This window comes from Fistularia commersonii, chromosome 19 (assembly GCF_037954325.1).
Source record: "Fistularia commersonii isolate RoL2024-O1a breed Wild chromosome 19, RoL_Fcom_v1.0, whole genome shotgun sequence".
Classification (NCBI taxonomy): Eukaryota; Metazoa; Chordata; class Actinopteri; order Syngnathiformes; family Fistulariidae; genus Fistularia; species Fistularia commersonii.
In genome coordinates, this window is record NC_141302.1 from 17,063,324 (window position 1) to 17,084,102 (window position 20,779).

The window sequence follows — 20,779 nt, forward strand, 5'->3', positions numbered from 1 at the left end:
ATGAATGATTTGGCGTATTTGCCATCTGTAAACGGCTTCCTGCTTCTCACAATTGTTAAAGAACCAGCAAAGCTAGCCCAATTGTAATCACCTTGTTTGGCCCAGACACGGAGCTGCTGACTAGCCTGCACTCTGGACACTAGTTCTTGACAGGCCTTCTTTCTGTCATCTCCTGCTGGATATTTCTCTGCAAATGTGGCATGGCGTGTGTCAAAGTGTGGCTTTATATTTGAACGTTTCATCGATGAAATTTTATCATTGCATAAAAGACACACTGCACAACCCGCTCTCTCCACGAAGGCGAATTCTTCTGTCCATTCCTGCTGAAACATATGGTAATCCTCATTATTTTTTCTTTTCGTTTTCTTCTTGGTTCGAAGGGTTCAATCTGCATAAACAAGCCAACCAAAAACAAGGGAATATTACTTCTTGGCCTCAAAGTGACGTGTGCAGGCTGTTGTAAATTATCCAATAAAATTAGACTTTTAGGGTATCGGACCCTCCCGCACACCGCAGTACAGAAAGGGTTTGCTCTTTGTTGCATGCCAGCGCGAAAAGTTGCGGGTGAAAATATCTTAACATTAAAATGTGTGTGGATTTTTTTTTTTATTGTGATGGCTTTTCCTGTAAATTTTTTTACTAAAGCAACATTATTAGTAAAATTATTGATTAATTTTTCTGTTAAGAAATTTTCAAAGAGCCAGAGGCAGTCATCAAAAGAGCCACATCTGGCTCGCGAGCCATAGGTTCCCAACCCCTGCTCTACGGTATGAAAACAATAAATGCTGCACAGCCCTACATGCACAAGGGTGTGTGGGTTGATTTGCTCAATTGTAAAAAATTTAAACTAATGGTGTTTACACAACAAAGTGTGTTATGTTGGGCATATTTTGAATGTTAAATGCTGTCAGGTGTCAGACTTACATGGACTTGAGGAGTAGGAGGAAGTCCATGAAAATCAAATAGTGTAAGTTTACATGTGAAAAAACAAAAAGGTGACAAAGAAAATTTTTTGCTAACAGTATGATTTGTTACCGTCCAAAGGGATCACACCCAATCAGTCATATTATTGCAGTTGGTTATTAAATCAAACTTACTCACATCCGTAACTTGAGTTAGCCGTGCTCAAACTTACCGAGTTCTCAGTCTTCTTCCTTAGTGTACTTCATTCAGGTGAGAGAGGTGAGTCTCTTTTTGGAGAGAAATTAGAAGTAACCTTCTTACTCTCCCCTTGCTTGGAACTCCCAGCAGACAAACATGGGTCACTGCATCGCTGTCTGATGTCCTGTGTGACTGAGCACCGCGCAAGACCTGACCAAATAACAAAACACAGGAAAAACAATTATTCCTGTTGATGTCGATTAGGTTCTGAGCCACTTCAGACTGAGTCAGTGACAAAATCCAGTCAAATAATTGAAGGCAACGCACCCTGAAATTATTAAGAAGCTGAACATCACCATGAAGACAATTGGTATGTGGAGTCCTTAAGCCTGCTACAACCACTTTTCCGGTCTTATAATACTTTTCTCAACTGGTGCAACAACAAAATGCCCATATTTTAAATTACTTTAGAGGTTGACAGTGAAATAAAAACTCTTGCTGCTTGGGTGACTGCGCCACAGAGCAGGCGTCCCTCCAATCAGAAGGTTGGCAGTTTGATTCCTTGCTCCTCCTGTCTACATGCCTAAGTGTCCTTGGGTAAGACTCCTAATGCTCTGGTCTGGTTAGCACCTTGCAACCAGACCTACAGAACACCAATGCCACTTGAATGTAATCCAGCGTAAAACGTTTTGAAACCGCATGATGAAGGAAGTGCAAATAAGCAGAGACAATTTATATTATCTGTATCAGAAACTTTGTGATTAGTAATGTGGCACCAGTTTAAGATGCCGAGTCTGTGTTTCCTGTTGCATCAGGGCCCAGTGTGCAGCTCGGTCTCGGCGTCAGATCTCCGTATTCTTACTTTGACGTCAAGGAGCACAGGGCTGGTATTATCAGGGAGTGGAGATAAAGAAGTTGCAGGATTTCAAGTACGTAGAGTCAACAGTCCAAAGCAACGGACAGTGTGAAAAAGAGGTAAAGAAACAGGCACAAGCAGGTTGGGATGGGTGGAGAAAAGTGTCAGGGGTACTATGCGTAGAGATACTATGAGCACCCCGATGCAAAGGTCAGAGAAGTCAGACTGATAAGATAAGATAAGATAAGATAAGATAAGATAAACTCCTTTGTCAGAGCAGCGTAACAGTTATAATGTCAAAAAGAAAAGGAAATAAGTATGAGTATAAATATAAATAGAAGGGCAGAAGACAGGAGATAGCAAGACAAAAAAATTCCACAAATAAATAGACAGAAAATAAATAGACAACAGATAACAACAACAACAGCATCAGGGATAACAATGGGCAACATCAAGCAACATTGAGGGTGAAAAATACACAACTAGAACTAAACAATATAAATAGAGTGACAAAAATAAATAGCAATGAATAAAATAAAAAACAAAAATAGGCAGAATATGTGCAGGCTGGGACAAACATGGATAAGAGTAGAGTTAGGGCATGATGTGAATGGGGAACGGTTATGAGATTGTGGGATTGTTGATGCAGCACAGGTTCGCTCAGACCAGTCAGAGTTGTGTGCCATGCAGACTGTTGTTGTACAGTCTGATGACCATGGGCCCAAAGGAGCGCCCGAAGCGCTTGGTTCTGCACTGGGGTGGGATGAACTATTGGCTGAAGGAGCTGCACACTAGCCACAGCTTGTTGTGCAGGGCGCGAGAAGGATTGTCTAGGATAGCTCCCAGTTTGTCCTTCACCATGGTCCAGGTTTAGTCCCACCACCGAGCAGGCTTACCTTGCTATCTTACTGAGCCTGTTGACCTCACCAGTCATGGCACCGCCCCACCAGCACACTGTACCAAAGAAGAGTGCGCTGGCTACCATAGACTGGTAAGAATATATTTGGTAGATGGATGCTGGAATTGGAGCTGCCAGGCAGGAGGTTGAGAGGAAGACCAAAGACAAGATTATAGATGTAGTCTCAGAGGATATGATGTTAGTTGGTGTGAGAGAGGAGGATACAGAGAATAGGGTTAGATGAAGAAGGTTGATTCGCTGTTGCGACCCCTGAAGGGAAAACCCAAAAAGAAAAGAAGAAGATCAGTTGTTGTGCAATTACAGCTTATATTCATCGCAGTAAAAAGTGCCCTTTGAGGGTTGAATTTCTTGACTTCTTGTCTTCATCCTGCAGCATTCCTTTGTGACCCAGCTGCTAACTCGTAACCTGGTCATCGAGCTACTTGACATGGCAAAGAACCCTGAGCTGCACACCGCCGACACACACAGCATGGACGACAATGAGCTGGAGGTCAGCGCTGTGAGGAGCAAGAAGAACAGATGAATATTTTGCTGGTTGGAGAAAATTATCAGGTGTGTCACAAAATGTTGTGTTGACAGATTGAAGACGAAACTCCAGATATGATCAAGTCAGCTAGGAAACACCTGCCAGGAGAGAAAACAGGATCTGAGGAGCAGTGTGAGTGTTACTTCTTACACATTCATGCACACACACCTTTTGACAATAATGAACCTTCCCAAGTGAGCTGCTTGTGAGGTAGAGCATGAAACAGGATAAGATAAATTAATTTATCATAAAGGTTCAGCGGGTTTATTTTAAACTGATTTCTTTAAGTATATTAAAGACAACAGAATCGAATCCCTTCTCTGTAAAAGGACATTTCGAATGATGATTGCCCTACACACCCGGACATCAAAAAATGGCAAAGTTTAGGTAATACCAGACAGATAACAGTTTGTGTTTTCTTGTTAATGCTGTATAAGCGATAATCATTATTTGAGTCGTGCAAAGTGCAGAACCTAAATTTGAGTCCTAAGAGATACTTTGTACAAGACTAGATTTCCTTATATCAAAAAAGAGAAATTAAGTTTCAATTTTCTTCAATTTTGAGACGATAAACATGGCCAGGGATGAAATTTGGACCTCAGAGGAGTAAAGCCGTTTGTATCATGCATGTATCGATCAACAATAAAAGGCTCCCAATCAGAAAAGTGCTTTGAAAACATAAGTACTGATAATCCAGTCAATTAGATTAGAAGCAGCTATGCATTTTCAAGATCTGGCTCCATGATTGGAAAATGAATTTGGTAGAGGCTCTGGTTAATGGCATTGAAGGCAGATATGACTCCTAAGTCGTGACTGACCACTGAGTCACACATCAGTCCGTTTGCAGCAACTGCAGGCTTACCATCTTCACTCACTGAGGCTGTCTTTGTATAGCCAAATACCACTAACCATCTTTGCACAGTGCTTTGTTTTGCCAGGCTAGATTTCAACCTTCACATCATCGTCTTAGGAACTATGTCATAGCTTTTCTTAGATGGTGAAATTACTGGGGAGCTACTTTTTCACCCTTTTAGGTTGTGTTAAACTTCATGTAGTGTAATAGTCAATTTATTTAGGTAAAAGTTGGGGAGTCTTGGTCGTCTAACTATCGTCCAGGTTGTCATGCCCATTAAATTTAGAGTGAGTAAGAGTGAGTGCCATTGGTGTTAGTGATGGACTGGAATGTTATTTGTCCACATTAGTTTCATATTGCAAATCCATTTAGTCTGTAGAAAACCATTCCGGTTAAATTATGTGTTGAATTCTCACTGGATCCACAGCTTTGCATACCACAGATGAATCCTTGTATATAGGAATTGTAGAATGCGTCATCATTTCATTATCTTTCATTATGAAAGGTTTAATTGAAGGCAGCATTTTTAATTTTATTTCATGTTGGTTATTTCATGTTGTGTCTGACTGATGGTAAAATTGCGCATTGGTTGTGTTAACTATGTACCAAAACTATATTTTCTTGGACTGAATGTAGAGCATCCTTCACAACAATGAGAAAATGTACACATATTGCAGTTCATCCTATGTTGGTAGCCTCGTTGAAGAGTGGCCTCATTGTGCACAACAGCCCTCAGTGTTGAATGCCACAATATTCAGAATATGAATGAGGACAAAAGGCTCTCAGTGAGTCGTCTGGTGACTGCCCTATCTTGTAATACGTCCATACATGTGGGCTGGATTCTGCGTCAGAGGATGGCACTGAGAACATGCCAGCCGTGTGTGATGGACAGTGATGCTTCTATACAGCCAAAGTGACCCAACACTGCCACTCTGCCATGGCGTCCAGTGGTGCCAATTCCGGAAGGGATTGTAACGCTATAGTTTCCCTGGTACAAGAAACCAGGCCTTGGTTGACCTCATCTTTCTTTAAGAACACATACAGAGGCAAATTATATACAGTTAGGAATCTAGAAAAAAATTTTATTTTATCAAAACAGCTCTTTCAAAATCAAGTACTGTTTTCAGCCAAACATTTTCATTACGTTTCGTCCTCAGTAAATTATGGTGGTTTTTATAGTAGTACCCATAAATGTTTAACATAAATTGTAAAATACTGGTACCTATATATAAAAAACCAACTAAATATCAATTACATTGAAATTAAAAGGAAATTAATGGCAAATTAGCAAAGATCTTACAAGAAGTAATCCAAAATTTGCCTATTAAAATGCTCATGTGTGTCTTTTCTAGTGTTAATAATAAACAACTTCACCATTGTTGAATGGTTTCATGAGCAGCGGTGGAGATATGTGTGTTTGTGGGTGTATGTGAGGCCTTGTCGAATCTTTACATGATATGCAACATTAAAAACAGCACATACATAAAACAGGCAAGGAGTTAAAATTTGAACAAAACATTTCATAAAATTTTGCTGCATTGACGTGTTCAAATGTTGATGAGTGGCAAAAATATGTGATATGAATCTACCTTTCAGTTTGTAGGATACACATGTTTGCATCTTTTCATAGTTTTTCGTACTGCCCTGTCTTAATAAATATTTTCAGTTTTATTAGATCTGTCAGAGGCTGTAGTCATTGGTCATTAGTTATGTTAACATCAGAAAAACCTATTGTTTGTGATTCAGCTGTGTAAAAACTTGATGAAGACATGAATACAAGCAGTTGTTCTTTTACATGGGCAAATGCACGAGTCGTATGAACTGCTGCGTGATCTGTTTGCTGCATAAAGAGAATATGTCTTGGAATAATTTAATTTTCTCATGACTAATTGCTCGGATTGGTGGCACAGTGGCTAGTGCATCTGCATCATAGCAAAACACAGTACAGGACAAATTTGCAGCAAGTAAAGACCTTAAATTGCACAGATGTTTGAATGAGAAAGTGAATGTTAATATTCTTGTCAAAATATTCTTGTCCCCCACTGATTTTTACTGGTGTGACCAAGGAAAATGCAGAGGACATGGCAAGATGTGAACAGATTTTTAATCACTGAACTCTGTCTACCATAAATATTGGATTCATGTGCTAAAGTGATATGCAGGCTTTGGTTATTTGTCAATTATGTAATTCATGTAACTCTTGTTCTTTTTTGTTTGTTGTTTGCAGTTGGCCAAATGAGATTTGGTCCCCCACTGAGGAAAGTTACAGAGCCTTATCCTGACATGGTAATACTATGTTCATGAAGTCATACTGTTTATTTATTACATCATTTGTCCACTTGAATATGACCCAATGGTCTGGTCTGGTCTGGTCTCACATAGCAGGGCTCCTATGATGACGACTGGAGTATTTCTGGAGATGAAGATAGCTCACCGTAAGACTTTTATTTTCTCTCCGAAAGGACAGCTCTTCTTTTGCCACAGTCATTTAATGTCGATCAGTTTAAATGAGCACAGTCAGACAATTAAATGCCAACTGGAAAAGGAGACTCTGCAGTAAATGTTACTTGAGTAATTACTCGAGATCAAGATATTGGATTGTTCAATCAGCACTGGGCTTTGCAAAGCTCTACTCTAATGATGTCATTATGGATACTTACTGTTGTTAAAAGAACAATATTTGCAGTATCAGTAGATATGCAGGTTTTAATTGCAATATAACTAATTGTTGTCACAGTACTATGGCAGTAATTATATTTATTACTATTGAAAATGTTTGTTTGAACAACCTTTTCCTTGCATATTCAAAATATTGTAATATTTTGAATGTATAGAGCAACATCATAGTCAAACAATCTGATTGGCTGTTAAAATTAATGAAATGGCTCAGCAAAAAGTAATTCAGTAATTATCAGATGTGGCATTTGTAGTGTGATTTACATGGAAATTTGATGCAGATAGTAAGCAACTGTGACGATCAATAATGCTGATAAATAGGAGCTACCCACTTTAAACTGTTGGGACTTTAAAAGGTAGGGATTCACTTTTAGTCCAATGATTAAACAGTCAAATCTTTGTGAAAGCTGCTTGATGAACCAGTATTCTACAATGTTATTGCTGGTAAGACAGGGGCCATGGTCAGTTTTATATATCAATACCTACATTGGGATACTTTGGAAGTGATGTCATAAAATGTCCCAACCTTAGCGAACGGTCCTCAGAGAGCAGTAACAGTCGGGCCCAGGTTTGTCCCCTACCATTGGTTTTGGCCCTTCAGGCGTGTAGTCCAATAAATACCAGGTCGTCCTGTTGCAGGAGCCTGTTGGAATGTGTGGAACAAGCACTGCAGCTGAGGTAGGCCTTCACCTCCTGCTTCTAATAGCTTGTTTGTGTGCTATGTTTTCCCACCCTACTCAGCATCTACGTTTGTTACCTAGCTTTTTTGTCCTGTTGACTTGTTTGAATCTGTTCTCGGCAGATATTTATGTGCTTTAAAAGAGACTTACAGCATCGCTTCTCTTTCCAGGAGTCTAACTATATGGAGGGCACCATCGACTGAGGTAAGCGAAAATTGTGGACAGTATGCTCTTTTCTGTCACTCACCTTTTATCAGCTTTGGATCATAGTGATACAGCACTTTGTAAGCAAGTTATAATAAAAATTAAACATGTTATAAAATCCTAATTATTTAGACTCACACTTTAACAGTGTGTGAGTATTCTTCATTCAGAAAAATACTCAAAGTACTCATTCAGAAATGGAATTTAAAAAAAAAACATGTTTCTGACTCTTAAGGTTTGCTGTCTACTGGAATATACTTTCCTCAGCAGAGGAATTTTTTTTTTAAATGCAAAGAAATAAATTGTGAATTTTACAGAAGAGCCAATGCTATGTTACAGTTAATATGAAGGAAATATTATTTCCAAAAATACCCACATTTTGCTGCTAATTTTATGTTCAATTGGAACCTTTCAGACTTTAAAACTGGTTCAAACAAAATGAGGTATGGAAGTGTCTAGGAGAGGCAGCAGTAGAGTTTCTGGTTAGATTTTCTGGTTTAGATTTTCTGGTTAGATTATTTAACAGGATCTTAGAGAATGACAAGATGCTATAGTGTGATGTGCCCATTTCTAAGAAAAAGGGCGATGTGCAGAATTGTGGTAACTTTAGACACATAAAGTTGATGAGCCATACAATGAAGTTATGGAAGAGTAGTTAAAACGAGACTGAGTGGGGAAGTCAGCATTTGTGAGCAACAGTATGGTTTCATGCCCAGAAAGAGTAATACTGACGCAGTATTTGCTTTTAGAATGCTTGCAGAAAAGTACAGAGGGGGCTGCATTGTGCCTTTGCAGACCTAGAAAAAGCATACGACAGGGTGCCAAGATAGGACCTTTGGTATTGTATGGGGAGTGGCAGAGAATTATGTTAGACATGTCCTGGTGCAGGACATCCACCTGTATGTCATATATAAGCTGAGGGACAGTGGTGAGGTGTTGAGGTGGAGGTGAGACTGCATCAGGGATCAGCACTACCCACCATCTTGTTCGCAGTGGTGATGGACAGGCTGGCAGATGAAGATAGACAGGGATCTCCATGAACCATGATGTTTGCAGATGACATTGTGATCTGTAGTGAGTGCAGGGAGCAGGTGGAGGAAAATCTCGAGAGATGGAAGTGTGCTCTGGAAAGGAGAGGAATGAAGGTTAGTCGCTGCAAGACAGAATACGTGTGTGTGAATGAGAGGAGCCCAAGTGGAGCAGTGAGGCTAAATAGAGTGGAAAGGATGAAGGTCAGAGGATTTAAATTGCTTGAGGTTGACAGTCCAGAGCAACAGAGAGTGTGGAGAAGAGGGGAAGAAACAGGTTGAAGCAGTTTAGAATGGCTGGAGAGGTGAGGTGTGAAAAAAAGCATCAGTCAGACAGTGCTGAGACCAGCAATGTTTGATGGTTTAGAGACTGTGACATTAAAGAAAAGACCAGAAGCAGAATTTGGAGGTAGCAGAGATTAAGATGTCGTGATTCTCTTTGGGAATGACGAGGATGGATAGGATCAGGAATGAATCCATTAGGGGGACAGCATGTGTTAGATGTTTTGGAGAGAAGGCCAGACCCAGAGTTTGGTCATGTACATAGGAGGGATAGTGGATATATTGACAGAAGGATACTAGAGTTGGACCTGCCAGGCAGGAAGTCTATAGGAAGACCTAAGAGAAGATTTATGGATGTCATGAAAGAGGGCATGAAGTTAGTTGATGTGAGAGAAGAGGATAGAGAGAATAGAGTTAGATGGATGAGGTGGATTCACCCCTGAAGGTTAAAGGCCCAAAGGAAAAAAAGAAGTTAAACCTATATTAAGTTTATATGTAAGTTAATCTTTGACAAATGGAGAACATTTCCAGTTTAGTAAGAACACATGCTTTTTAAGTTTGCAGTTGAAATCGAAGAGAAGGCTGCATGAAATAATTGTATTTCTGTATTTTACACCATTCTTTCAGACATCAGGACAGCACAGAGGGTCTTGTGATCATGAATTCATCTTTTGTTTTCCCCCATTTTCTGGAGTTTACGAAATATCACAGGTTCACATAGTCTGTTGACACTAGATAACATATTACAATTATCAATTGTGTTCACTTATTACCCTTGATTCATGCATGTGGGAGTCCTGAATTTTAGTAATCATCCCCGCGTCCCCTAACTATGATTTATGCTTTTAGGATTTTATTTCCAATTACTGTTTTATCTTGGAAAATTTGTCATGGAAGGTGAAAAATAGGATCATATTATTATGAGAAAATGGGCATTGGAACAAGATAATAGAAAAATACAGGCAGTTATATGGGAATTCGTGGCCTCTTAGATCTTTTTGACCAAAGTAGAATGTCAATATGTGTGTTTGGATTTCTGTATGTCTGTTTATCTGTGAAACAGTTGAAATATGAACTGTTTTGGAGAAAAGCATGTTTGTGTTTGTTGTGATGTCCTTCATTTTAGGGGAGTAGGAAGGATGGTTTATTCGGCCCATCAACTGCCTCCCTGCCAGCCCTGTGCTCCTTAACGTCAAAGTCAGAATACGAAGATCTGATGCCAAGATCGAGCTGCACACTTGGCCCTGATGCAGCAGGAAACACAGACTCTGCATCTAGCACTGGTACCACATTACTAATCCCAAAGTTTCTGATATAGATGATATAAATTGTCTCCGCTGATTTGCACTTCCTTCATCATGCGGTTTCAAATTCATCAAAATCATGCGGTTTCAAACGCTGGATTACATTCAAGTGGCATTGGTTTCTGTAGGTCTGGTTGCAAGGTGCTAACCAGACCAGAGCATTAGGAGTCTTAACCAAGGACACTGAGGCATGTAGACAGGAGGAGCAAGGAATTAAACTACCAACCTTCTGATTGGAGGGACGCCTGCTCTGTGGCGCAGTCACCCAAGCAGCAAGAGTTTTTATTTTACTGTCAACCTCTAAAGTAATTTAAAAAATGGGCGTTGTTGCCTCAGGTAAGAAAAGTATCATGAGACCTGAAAATTGGTTGAAGCAGGCCTAAGGACTCCACACACTCATTGTGTTCATGATGATGTGTAGTGATGTGATGTGATGTGATGTGATTTGATGTGATTTGATGTGATGTGATGTGATGTGATGTGATCTGGATTTTGTCACTGACTCAGTCTGAAGTGGCTCAGCACCTATTCAACATCAACAGAAATAACTGTTTTTCCTGTGTTTTGTAATTTGGTCAGTTCTTGCGCGGTGCTCAGCCACACAGGACATCAGACAGCGATGCAGTGACCCATGTTTGTCTGCTGGGGGTCCTAAGCATGGGGAGAGTCAGAAGGTTACTTCTAATTCCTCTCCAAAAAGAGACTCACCTCTCTCACCTGAGTGGAGTACACTAAGGAAGAAGACTGAGAACTCAGTAAGTTTGAGCACGGCTAGTGATGTGAGTAAGTTTGTTTTGGTAACCAACTGCAATAATATGACTGATTGAGTGTGATCCCTTTGGAAGGTAACAAATCATACTGTTAACAAAAAATACTATATCGGGTGTTTTCTTTGTCACCTTTTTGTTTTTTCACATGTAAACTCTCACTTTTGTAGAGGGCTGCTTTTCATGGACTTCCTCCTACCCCTCAAGTCCATGTAAGTCTGACACCTAACAGCATCTAACCTTTAAAATATGCCCAACATAACAAACTTTGTTGTGTAAACACCATTAGTTAAATTTTTTTACAATTGAGCAGAACTAAATCAACCCACACACCCTTGTGCATGTCGGGCCATGCAACATTTATTGTTTTCTTACCGTAAAGCAACCTGGCCATGTATGAACAGATAATGAACATCGTCTTCTCCTTTCGGCTTTTCCCTTCAGCGGTCATCACAGCAAATCAACCTTCTCCATCTAACCCTATTCTCTGTATCCTCCTCTCTCACACCAACTACCTCTATCAGAGGGACAGAGCCATCCCTCTGATAGACTTATTCCTGACCCTATCCATCCTGGTCTCTGCCAAAGAGAACCTTAGCATTTTCATCTCTGTAGCCTCTAGCTCTGCCTCCTGTCTTTTTGTCAGTGGAACTGTTTCTAGGCCATACAGCATCGCTGGTCTCACCACTGTGTTGTACACCTTTCATTTCATTCTGGCTGAGTCTTCTATCGCATAGTACCCCTCACACTTTTCTCCAACAATTCAAACCTGCTTGAACAAGTCTCTTAACCTCTTTTCCGCACTCTCTGTTGCTCTGGACTGTTGACCCCAAGTACATGAAATCCTCCAACTTCTTGATCTCCACTTCCTGTAGCCTCAACGTTCCACCAGAGTTCCTCTCATTCACACACATATACTCTGTCTTGCTGTGACTAACCTTCATTCCTCTCCTTTCCAGCGCATACCTCCACCTCTCTAGATTTTCCTCAACCTGTTCTCTGCTCTCACTCCAGATCACAATGTCACCTGGTAACATGGTTCATGGATATTCCTGTCTAACCTCATCTGTCAGCCTGTCCATCACTACTGCAAACAAGAAGGGGCTCAGAGCTGATCCCTGATTCAGTCCCACCTCCACCTTGAACTTCTCTGTTACCCCTACAGCACACCGCACCACGGTCTCACAGCTGGCATACATGTCCTGCGCCAGTCTAATATACTTATCTGCCACTCCAGATTTCCTCATACAATACCAGAGCTCCTCTCTTGGCACCCTGTCATATTCTTTTTCTAGGTCTACAAAAAGACAATGCAGCTCCCTCTGGCCTTCTCTGTAATCCTCTATTACTAATCTCAAAGCAAATACTGCATCTTTAGTACTCTTTCTAGGCATGAAGCCATACTGCTTTTCATAAATGCTGACTTCTGCTCTCAGTCTAGTTGCCACTACTCTTTCCCATAACTTCATTTTATTGCTCATCAACTTTATCCCTCTATAGCTGCCGCAATTCTGCACATCCCCCTTATTCTTAAAAATGAGCACCATCATAATGAGCATATAACAACCATAATGTACATGAATATGAGCGTGGAACAGGCCCTCTGTGTTTTCATCTGCATAAAGTAGAGGAACACTTTGCATCACTTATCCCCGGGTCCTCTCCTCCAGCTGGAAATGTAGCTCAACTCCTTTGGTGGCAGGATAGAATCCATCAGTGTCAGATGGATCTTCTCGCCGTCCTCAGCAGAGATTCTTAGCTATGCTGGGTAAATAGATCTGGATTTAAAATGTTACCACTTCGGCTGTTTAATTTCACTCTGTAACTGTGCTATATTCCCATGCAGCTTTGCCAAAAAATATCTGTGCTTTTTCAAAGGATATGTCTCTGGCTCCTGTTTTAGGATAGCCACCTTCACAAAGTGGTCCACTAAGTTGGCAATGAGTTATACCAGAGTGGCAGTGGGGCTCTTAATTTTGGGTTTTGGAGATCCAGGCCTTTTTCAATCCGTATATTCACTTTAGGTCACTTTGGTCACCTGCCAGTCTGTTTTCATTTCTCATTGATATGCTAGATCTAACATGAGTCCCGGCCTTTAGGGGATGCACCATTTTGGTTTGTGATGTTTTACCGAGTTTCAAATACATTTGTAAGGAAATTTGGAAAAAGTTTTTTGGCTCCAACCTGGTGTCACCGTGAAATTGATGTTAGTATGGATTTTAAACATGTTTTGCATCAGATTCACTCAGATGGAAGGTAAAGCTGAGATTCATTATTCCAGTCGTGTTCATGATGTAACATAGATATTCAGCTAGTGCTGCAAATGAAAAGTTTTCATTCTTTTTTCTGAACAGCACTGATTGATATTATTATTAGTAATAGTAGTAGTATTTATCATTATTATTCTTATTATTCTTATTCTTATTATTATTATTATTACTATCATTATTATTATCATTATTATTATTATTATTATTATTAAAAGTTGTCATTGTTTTGTCTGAGTGGCACTGATTGAGCTGCATCTACAGATGGGAGCCTGCTTTTCCAAGGTCTTCAATGGCTGCCCCCTTAAAATTCACTGTGCTGTCACCTGGATTTTCCCAAAGACCAGGGGTAAGAGCAGATATTTTAAAATAAAATATATTGAAGTTCCATTCTGTGGCATTTTTAGTTTATTTGAGTTACACTTCATTTCAAACTTTTATTCATAGATCAGTACCTTATTCTTGGCGCAGAGGGAGGCATCTACTCCCTTAACCTTAATGAACTTCATGAAGACACACTAGAGAAGGTAAGATTTCTTATCATTTTAATACACATTTAATTATAGCTTCATGGCTTCATGACACCAAAACAGCGGATAACGTTTAATCAGAAAGATGGTGCTCCACAATTTTTGTAAGAAAGTAAACTTCTGTTTCTTTAGGGTTTTTAATTTTTATTGATTTTTTTTTCATTTATTTTTACAACATAGTTTGAATTGGGCAGTATTGTGGCACCATTCCAACTCATAGCAAGACCATTTGATTACAAGCGGGGCCTTTCCATGTGATTCATATGTTCTCCCCGTGAAGGGTTCTACGCTTTCCTTTGACAGTTTTGTAGGTCACTAGAAGACACTAAGCTGGCCATAAGTGAGTGGCTGTGTATCTATGTGTGTGGTCCTGTGAGTGACTGGGGACCCCTCCCCAATGTCGTCTTGGACTGACCAACCACCACCACCTCCACTCACACAGACACAGACACATAACCCTGTTTGCAAGACATTTGGAACTGTTGATGAATAAATTAATGAATCATCAGTAAAACTCTGAAATCACCAGCTTCTCAACACCTATCTGTGATCACACAATGTCCCAGCAAGAACCTTGTGTCCTCCCTATTTCTCTGTAAAAGAAAGTATGCCTTTTACATGCTGAATAACTTCTATTGACGTGTTGCATGTTTAATTGTGGTGCGTTTATTTTATAGTTCGCATCAGCCAACTACAATGCATTTTGGAAAATCAGCAAGAATTGCATCTAATTGTATCTAAGCATGACCACAACATAAGCTGAATGTTTGGGTCCCTCAGAAAATTTCATTTTCCTGAAAAAGACAGGAACTAAGCAAAACAACAACTAGTCAGGCACAGAATGTGAGGTTTGGAAATTTTTCAACAGAACCACTACTGCTGCCAAAGTCACCAGAAACCCAGCAACATGGCCCTTGTACCTTCCCAATGTTCAATTGTGGTAAGGAGTTCTGGAAAGAAAATGGCAAATTTGCTGATTGCTACAGTGACTCACTGTTGCCTCCAAAGGCATATTGTGGTATTACCATGGATGTTTGAGTATTCACAAGCGTGAAAACAGGAAGACTAACGATTAATGTATCCTATATATTTGTAGTGGTCAAACTACAGACTTGGTCTTCCTGGTGACCAAGGTAGAAATACTACGACAATATTACATTGTTTTACCTCAATTCAACAAGGTGACTGTTTAATATGATCTTGAGCAATAGGGATTTCTACTGTTCTTTTTCCGTGATGTCCTTTGATACTTCATATGCAGCTGCAGTGGAATTAGACTTAAACATGATGTAAATGAGCACTGTTTCCATGCCTTTACATATCAGGGCTTTTAGACACTTCACTAATTGATAAATCTGAATGGAGACGTTTTTTTATATTTTAGTTGTATTGCATCTGAAAATCAGTACATTTCCATTGTTTGGAAGAAAGATGCCACCACTTCTGTGAGTCTCACCTTGCCTTTCATTTGCACAACAATGACTAAATATGGACTCCATTTTCCCTCATGGATGAAGTATAATCTATGCGTGACATGCACAGAGCCAATCATGAGTTGAATGTTCTGGTCCACTCAGTTAAATTTTAGTTTTCTGAAGTGATCACATACCAGCCATAAATCAGACACTGATTGTGAGGTTTTGAAAAATGTCAGAATACTATGCTGCTGCCAGATAACATTAGAAGTCCAATGACATGTGTCTTCTCAGTCAAAGAAAATAAAGTGTTACCGAAGTAATTTTGTAAGTCAATTAATCATCCAAGGTCTTCTGGTCAGCTTCAGTTGCAGCAGTAATTTTGTGTTTACAAAGTGTCGGGCGTTCCTATTCCCACATGATCAGTTCAAGCTCTAACTCAAAAATCAAGCATTGGTTTGTGAAAATTATGGTAAGACAACAAGCATTCTCACTCAGTCGAATATAATAATTTATCATTTATTTATCTCCATGGGGAAATTTTTTCTCTGGAATTAACCCATCATGGATGAACCATGAGCAGTAGGCTGCCGTCCACCAGCACCAGGGGAGCAGTTAGGGGTTCAGTGACAGCTGCTCTACCTCCTGTGCTGTGTTACCCCCATATATATGGCTTTAATCATTTTTATCTTGACTCTCCATCCACAGCTGCTGCCACAGCGATGTACATGGCTCTATGTCATGAACAATGTCTTGATGTCTGTGTCAGGTAACACACAGCGTCAACCGTGCTAAGCTTTATCTGCTGCTGTAGGACATGATCTCACACACTGTCCTCATTGCAGGGAAGTCATCTCAGCTTTACTCCCATAGTCTGGTTGCTCTCTTTGAGCAGAAAGGATACCTGCGGAAAAAAACAAGTCTTTCGCTCAGCACCAGCCGCTTCACTGAGAGGATCACCAACAGGTGACGTCTAGGAGCAATATCCCTGGACTCAGCTGTTTTTTAATCCTGAAGTTTGATACTGCAAAAAAGACCCTTTCTGAGTGAAAATGTAGATTTCAAATCCATTCCTAGTTAAATATACACTGCTCAAAAAAATAAAGGGAACACTTAAACACATCCTAGATCTAAATGAATGAAATATTCTCATGAAATACTTTGCTCTTTACACAGTTGAATGTGCTCACAACAAAATCACACAAAAATGATCAATGGAAATCAATTGTATCAACCCATGGAGGTCTGGATATGAATCACACTCAAAATTAAAGTGTAAAAACAAACTCCAGGCTGATCCAACTTTGATGTAATGTCCTTAAAACAAGTCAAAATGAATCTGTGTTGCTTCCTGAGTGGACACTGATTTCACAGAAGTGTGATTGCCTTGGAGTTACATTGTGTTGGTCAAGTGTTCCCTTTATTTTTTTGAGCAGTATAGATAATTCACTAGAGTTTTTTCCATTCAGAGATTCTGTGTTGTCTGCTGCCACATATCCAGCCATATCAGGTTTTCATGGCGGGAGAATGAGTTTGTCCAGAGCGATAGCCTCTAGCTCCACCTGATGGATCCTAAGGTGTCTCCAGGTCTTAAATACTGTATTTATCCCTCCAGCATGCTCTCAGTTTACCGTGAGGCCTCTTGTTTGACTCGTCCTGCCCAAACCATCTCCACTTAGTCATTTTCACATGGAGGTCAATGTCTTATGTCCCTCCAAACCGATGCCAGGGTTTTTGATCCCATGACCACTGAGGCTGCAACGCTCCAATCCCTCTGCTACTTTCCATTAGTTTGGGTTGAACTTGGCTCAGCCATCCCTGAAAGCCCTTCCACTTCTGCCTCACTGTTCTACTTACTGCTGAAGGATGTTGACTCTGCATCCAAGAAACATCTTTATTATTTGGGAATCAATCAACAGATTTTAGTCTCTTCAAATGAATGGCAGCCACCCTTCACTGAGAGCAAACACAGAGCTCACAAACAGTGTCATCAATATTCAGTAATACTGTATGTTGATAGGTAACATTAATGATGCTATTACTAAATTACACTGTGCTTTGTTAGAAATGTTCTTCATGGCGGTTTCTCTGTCAATCTGCAGAAAATTTGCTGTTTCGGCAAAGATCCCAGACACTAAGGGCTGTCGTAGGTGTAATGTCGGTAGGTAATCCAGTGCAATCACTCCTGTAGATGACTTCTACTAAGGTAGCTGTTCTTCAAATTCGTCTCTTTCCTCTCTCTCCCTCCTTGTGTCTCTCTTACTTTCAGCCAGAAACCCATATACTGATAGCACCTTCCTTTGTGGGGCTGTTCCCAATGGTCTGGTCCTGCTGCTCTGGTATGAACCTCTGCAGAAGTTCATGCATCTAAAGGTTGGTACTGCCCTGTTGATGCATCTTCATTTTCAACAGACAGGGCAGATGCGGGTTAAAATAGGGGTTCCCAAGTCTACAAGTGTGCGAAACAACTGGCTCATCACCAAATCTTCTTTTCCTTTGGGCTTTTCCCTTCAGAGGTCACCACAATGAATCCACCTCTTCCATCTAACCCTATTCTCTCTATCCTCTATTCTCACATAAACTAACTTCATGTCCTCTTTGGAGACAGCCATAAATCTTTTGCTTGGTCTTCCTCTAGACTTCCTGACTGGCAGTTCCAACCCCAGCACCCTTCTAACAATATATTCACTATCCCTCCTCTTCTCATGGCCAAACTCTGAGTCTCGCCTTCTCTCCAAAACATGTGCTGTCCCTCTGATGGATTCATTCCTGATCCTATAGATCCGCGTCACTACCAAAAAGAATCACAACATCTTAATTTCAGCGACCTCTAGCTCTAGCTTCCTCTAGCTTCCTCTAGCTTCTGGTCTTTTCTTTAATGCCACAGCCTCTAAACCATCTCACATTGCTGGTCTCACTAATGTCTCACTAATACTCTTTTTTTCACACATCACCCCTAAAACTTTTCCCCAGCCATTCCAAACTGCTTGAACCCATTTCTCCACATCTTCTCCATACTCTCTGTTGCTCTGGACTGTTGACCTCAAATACTTAAAATCCTCTGACCTTCTTCATCTTCACTCCCTGTATCCTCACCGCTCCACTTGGGCTCTTCTCATTCACCAACATATTTTGTCTTGCTGCAAGTGGCCATCGTTCCTCTCCTCTCAAGAGCATACCTCCATCTCTTGAGATTTTCCTCCACCTGCTCCCTGCACTCGCTACAGATCAAAATGTCATCAGCAAACATTGCAATACATGGAGATCCCTGTCTAACTTAATCTGCAGCCTGTCCATCACCAATGCAAACAAGATGGTGCTTAGAGCTGATCCCTGACGCAGTCCCACCTCCACCTTGAACTTCACTGTCACTCCTACAGCACACTTCACCACTGTCTCTCAGCTCATATATGACATACATGTGCTGCACTGGGACATGTCTAACATAATATTCTAACATTCTCTGCCAAACCGGACTTCCCCATACAATACCAAAGGTCCTGTCTGGGCACCCTGTCGTATGCTTTTTCTAGGTCTGCAAAGGCACAATGCAGCCTCCTCTGTACTGCCAGCATTGTGAAAGCAAATACAGCATCAGTAGTAGTCTTTCTGGGCATGAAACCATACTGTTGCTCACAAATGCTGACTTCCCCACTCAGTCTCGTTTTAACTACTCTTCCATAACTTCATTGTATGGCTCATCAACTTTATGCGTCTAAAGTTACCACAATTCTGCACATCGCCCTTTTTCTTAGAAATCGGCACATCACACTTCAGCATCATATCACTCTCTAAGATCCTGTTGAATAATCTAACCAGAAACTCTCCTGCTGCCTCTCCTAGACACTTCCATACCTCCATTGGTCCATCATCAGGACCAGCTGCCTTTCCACTCTTCATCCTCTTTAATGTCCTCCTCACTTCACCTTTACCAATATCTGCTGCTCTGTGGTCCACAATTGTCCCCTTTTCTAGTGCTAATTCATCAGCTCTTCAAGTACTCTTTCCATCTTCCCATCACTCTTCTCGCATTTGTCAATGCATTTCCCTCTATCTTTAATTACCCAAACCTATTGCACATCCTTTTCATCTACATCTCCTTGTTTTGTCATCATGCATGGATCATTATCTCCCTCCTTAATGTCCAACTGAGCATACAAGTCATTGTACACCCTTGGTTTGGCCTTGCTACTTCTACCTTTACCTTGCCCTGCATCTCCCTGAACCCCTGTCTGCTCTCTTCAGTCTCTTCAGTGCTAGCCTCTTTCTCTGTATATACTCCTGCACTTCCTCATTCCACCAACAAGTCTCCTTATCTACTTTTCTTCAGGACAACACACTAAGTCTTCTCCTACCTGTCTCCATGATCACATTAGCTGCATTTGTCCAGTCATCTGGATTCTCTCCCTGACCACGCATAGCCTTTCTTAAGGAACCCAAACTAAAAAATTGCACATAATAAGAAGCAAACACCTAAAACATTAACAAGAGGTCACCTCCAAAAATAGAGGAATTACAAAAATGCACTCTGGAAAGCACCTACAATTTTCCAAGAATTATACAGACTTAAAAACGGACTGTTAAACCTGGTTTTAATAGTATTATTTTTGCCTTTAGGTCAGGATATCCGGTCTGTCTGAAGAGAACAGTGTCTTTCTCAAATACGAGAGTCTTCACTTTTTCATTGTGGTTTGTTTATAGTACCTAGCGATGCGGCTGCCTGACTCCCTGCCAGTATTTGAGCTCCTGGTGCTGATGACAGACGAGTTTCCTCAGCTTTGTGTTGGGGTGACAGACTATAGTGGTACCCAGCCATCTACCGCCCAACCTCTCAAGCTTGATATCATAGAGCTGAACGGGACTCTAATCTCAGAGCCAGGTAGGATGGAGCACTGTTTTTTCACTGCTTTGACAGATTTGTTGTTTTAACTTAACAGAAATGTAATTTCAACATTTTGGCTCACAATTTAGATTCAGCAATTTAAAATATCCACTACAGGTGTCATTTGTTCTTGCAAAGCCTAGATTATTCTGTCATGCAGGGATTGTGGTCTTCAATAATTGTTGCACTGTGGAGTGGTTTCATGCGAGACAATATTTTAACTGACGGGCCACTCAGGGCTGGGGTACAAAATAAAAATAGTAAGATGAGATGCTATGACTGTCAAAAAAATCAAATAAATAAAAAAAAGCTCAGCTGAACCAGCTGAACTCCTGCAATAATCTAGGGATTAAAGGAGACAGTGACACCCAGGTTCCTTTTATCTAGTCTGCTGCGTGATATTGTTTTAATCTCTGTCACTGCAGAAATCTTGATTCACTTGCACGAGATATTGGCAGTGGAAGCAGGGTTTTCAGTACTTCTGAAGGG

The 20,779-nt window shown here is 40.6% G+C and overlaps 1 protein-coding gene across 4 annotated transcripts in view; it reads left to right on the forward strand.

Moving 5' to 3' along the window:
- Positions 1–20,779, forward strand: part of map4k2 (mitogen-activated protein kinase kinase kinase kinase 2) — a 41,748-nt gene that overhangs the window by 14,342 nt on the left and 6,627 nt on the right. The window contains exons 12-27 of one of the 4 annotated variants that reach the window (XM_086165953.1): positions 3,250–3,366; positions 3,456–3,534; positions 6,483–6,541; positions 6,638–6,690; positions 7,571–7,609; positions 7,782–7,815; positions 10,252–10,408; positions 11,009–11,184; positions 11,367–11,408; positions 13,728–13,812; positions 13,911–13,990; positions 16,117–16,177; positions 16,254–16,374; positions 17,511–17,569; positions 17,678–17,781; positions 20,110–20,287. In XM_086165953.1, the coding sequence (XP_086022079.1) occupies positions 3,250–3,366; positions 3,456–3,534; positions 6,483–6,541; positions 6,638–6,690; positions 7,571–7,609; positions 7,782–7,815; positions 10,252–10,408; positions 11,009–11,184; positions 11,367–11,408; positions 13,728–13,812; positions 13,911–13,990; positions 16,117–16,177; positions 16,254–16,374; positions 17,511–17,569; positions 17,678–17,781; positions 20,110–20,287 (1,444 nt within the window). The remainder of the gene's footprint in view (positions 1–3,249; positions 3,367–3,455; positions 3,535–6,482; positions 6,542–6,637; positions 6,691–7,570; positions 7,610–7,781; positions 7,816–10,251; positions 10,409–11,008; positions 11,185–11,366; positions 11,409–13,727; positions 13,813–13,910; positions 13,991–16,116; positions 16,178–16,253; positions 16,375–17,510; positions 17,570–17,677; positions 17,782–20,109; positions 20,288–20,779) is intronic. The other 3 variants (XM_086165955.1, XM_086165956.1, XM_086165957.1) reach the window with 3 other exon arrangements.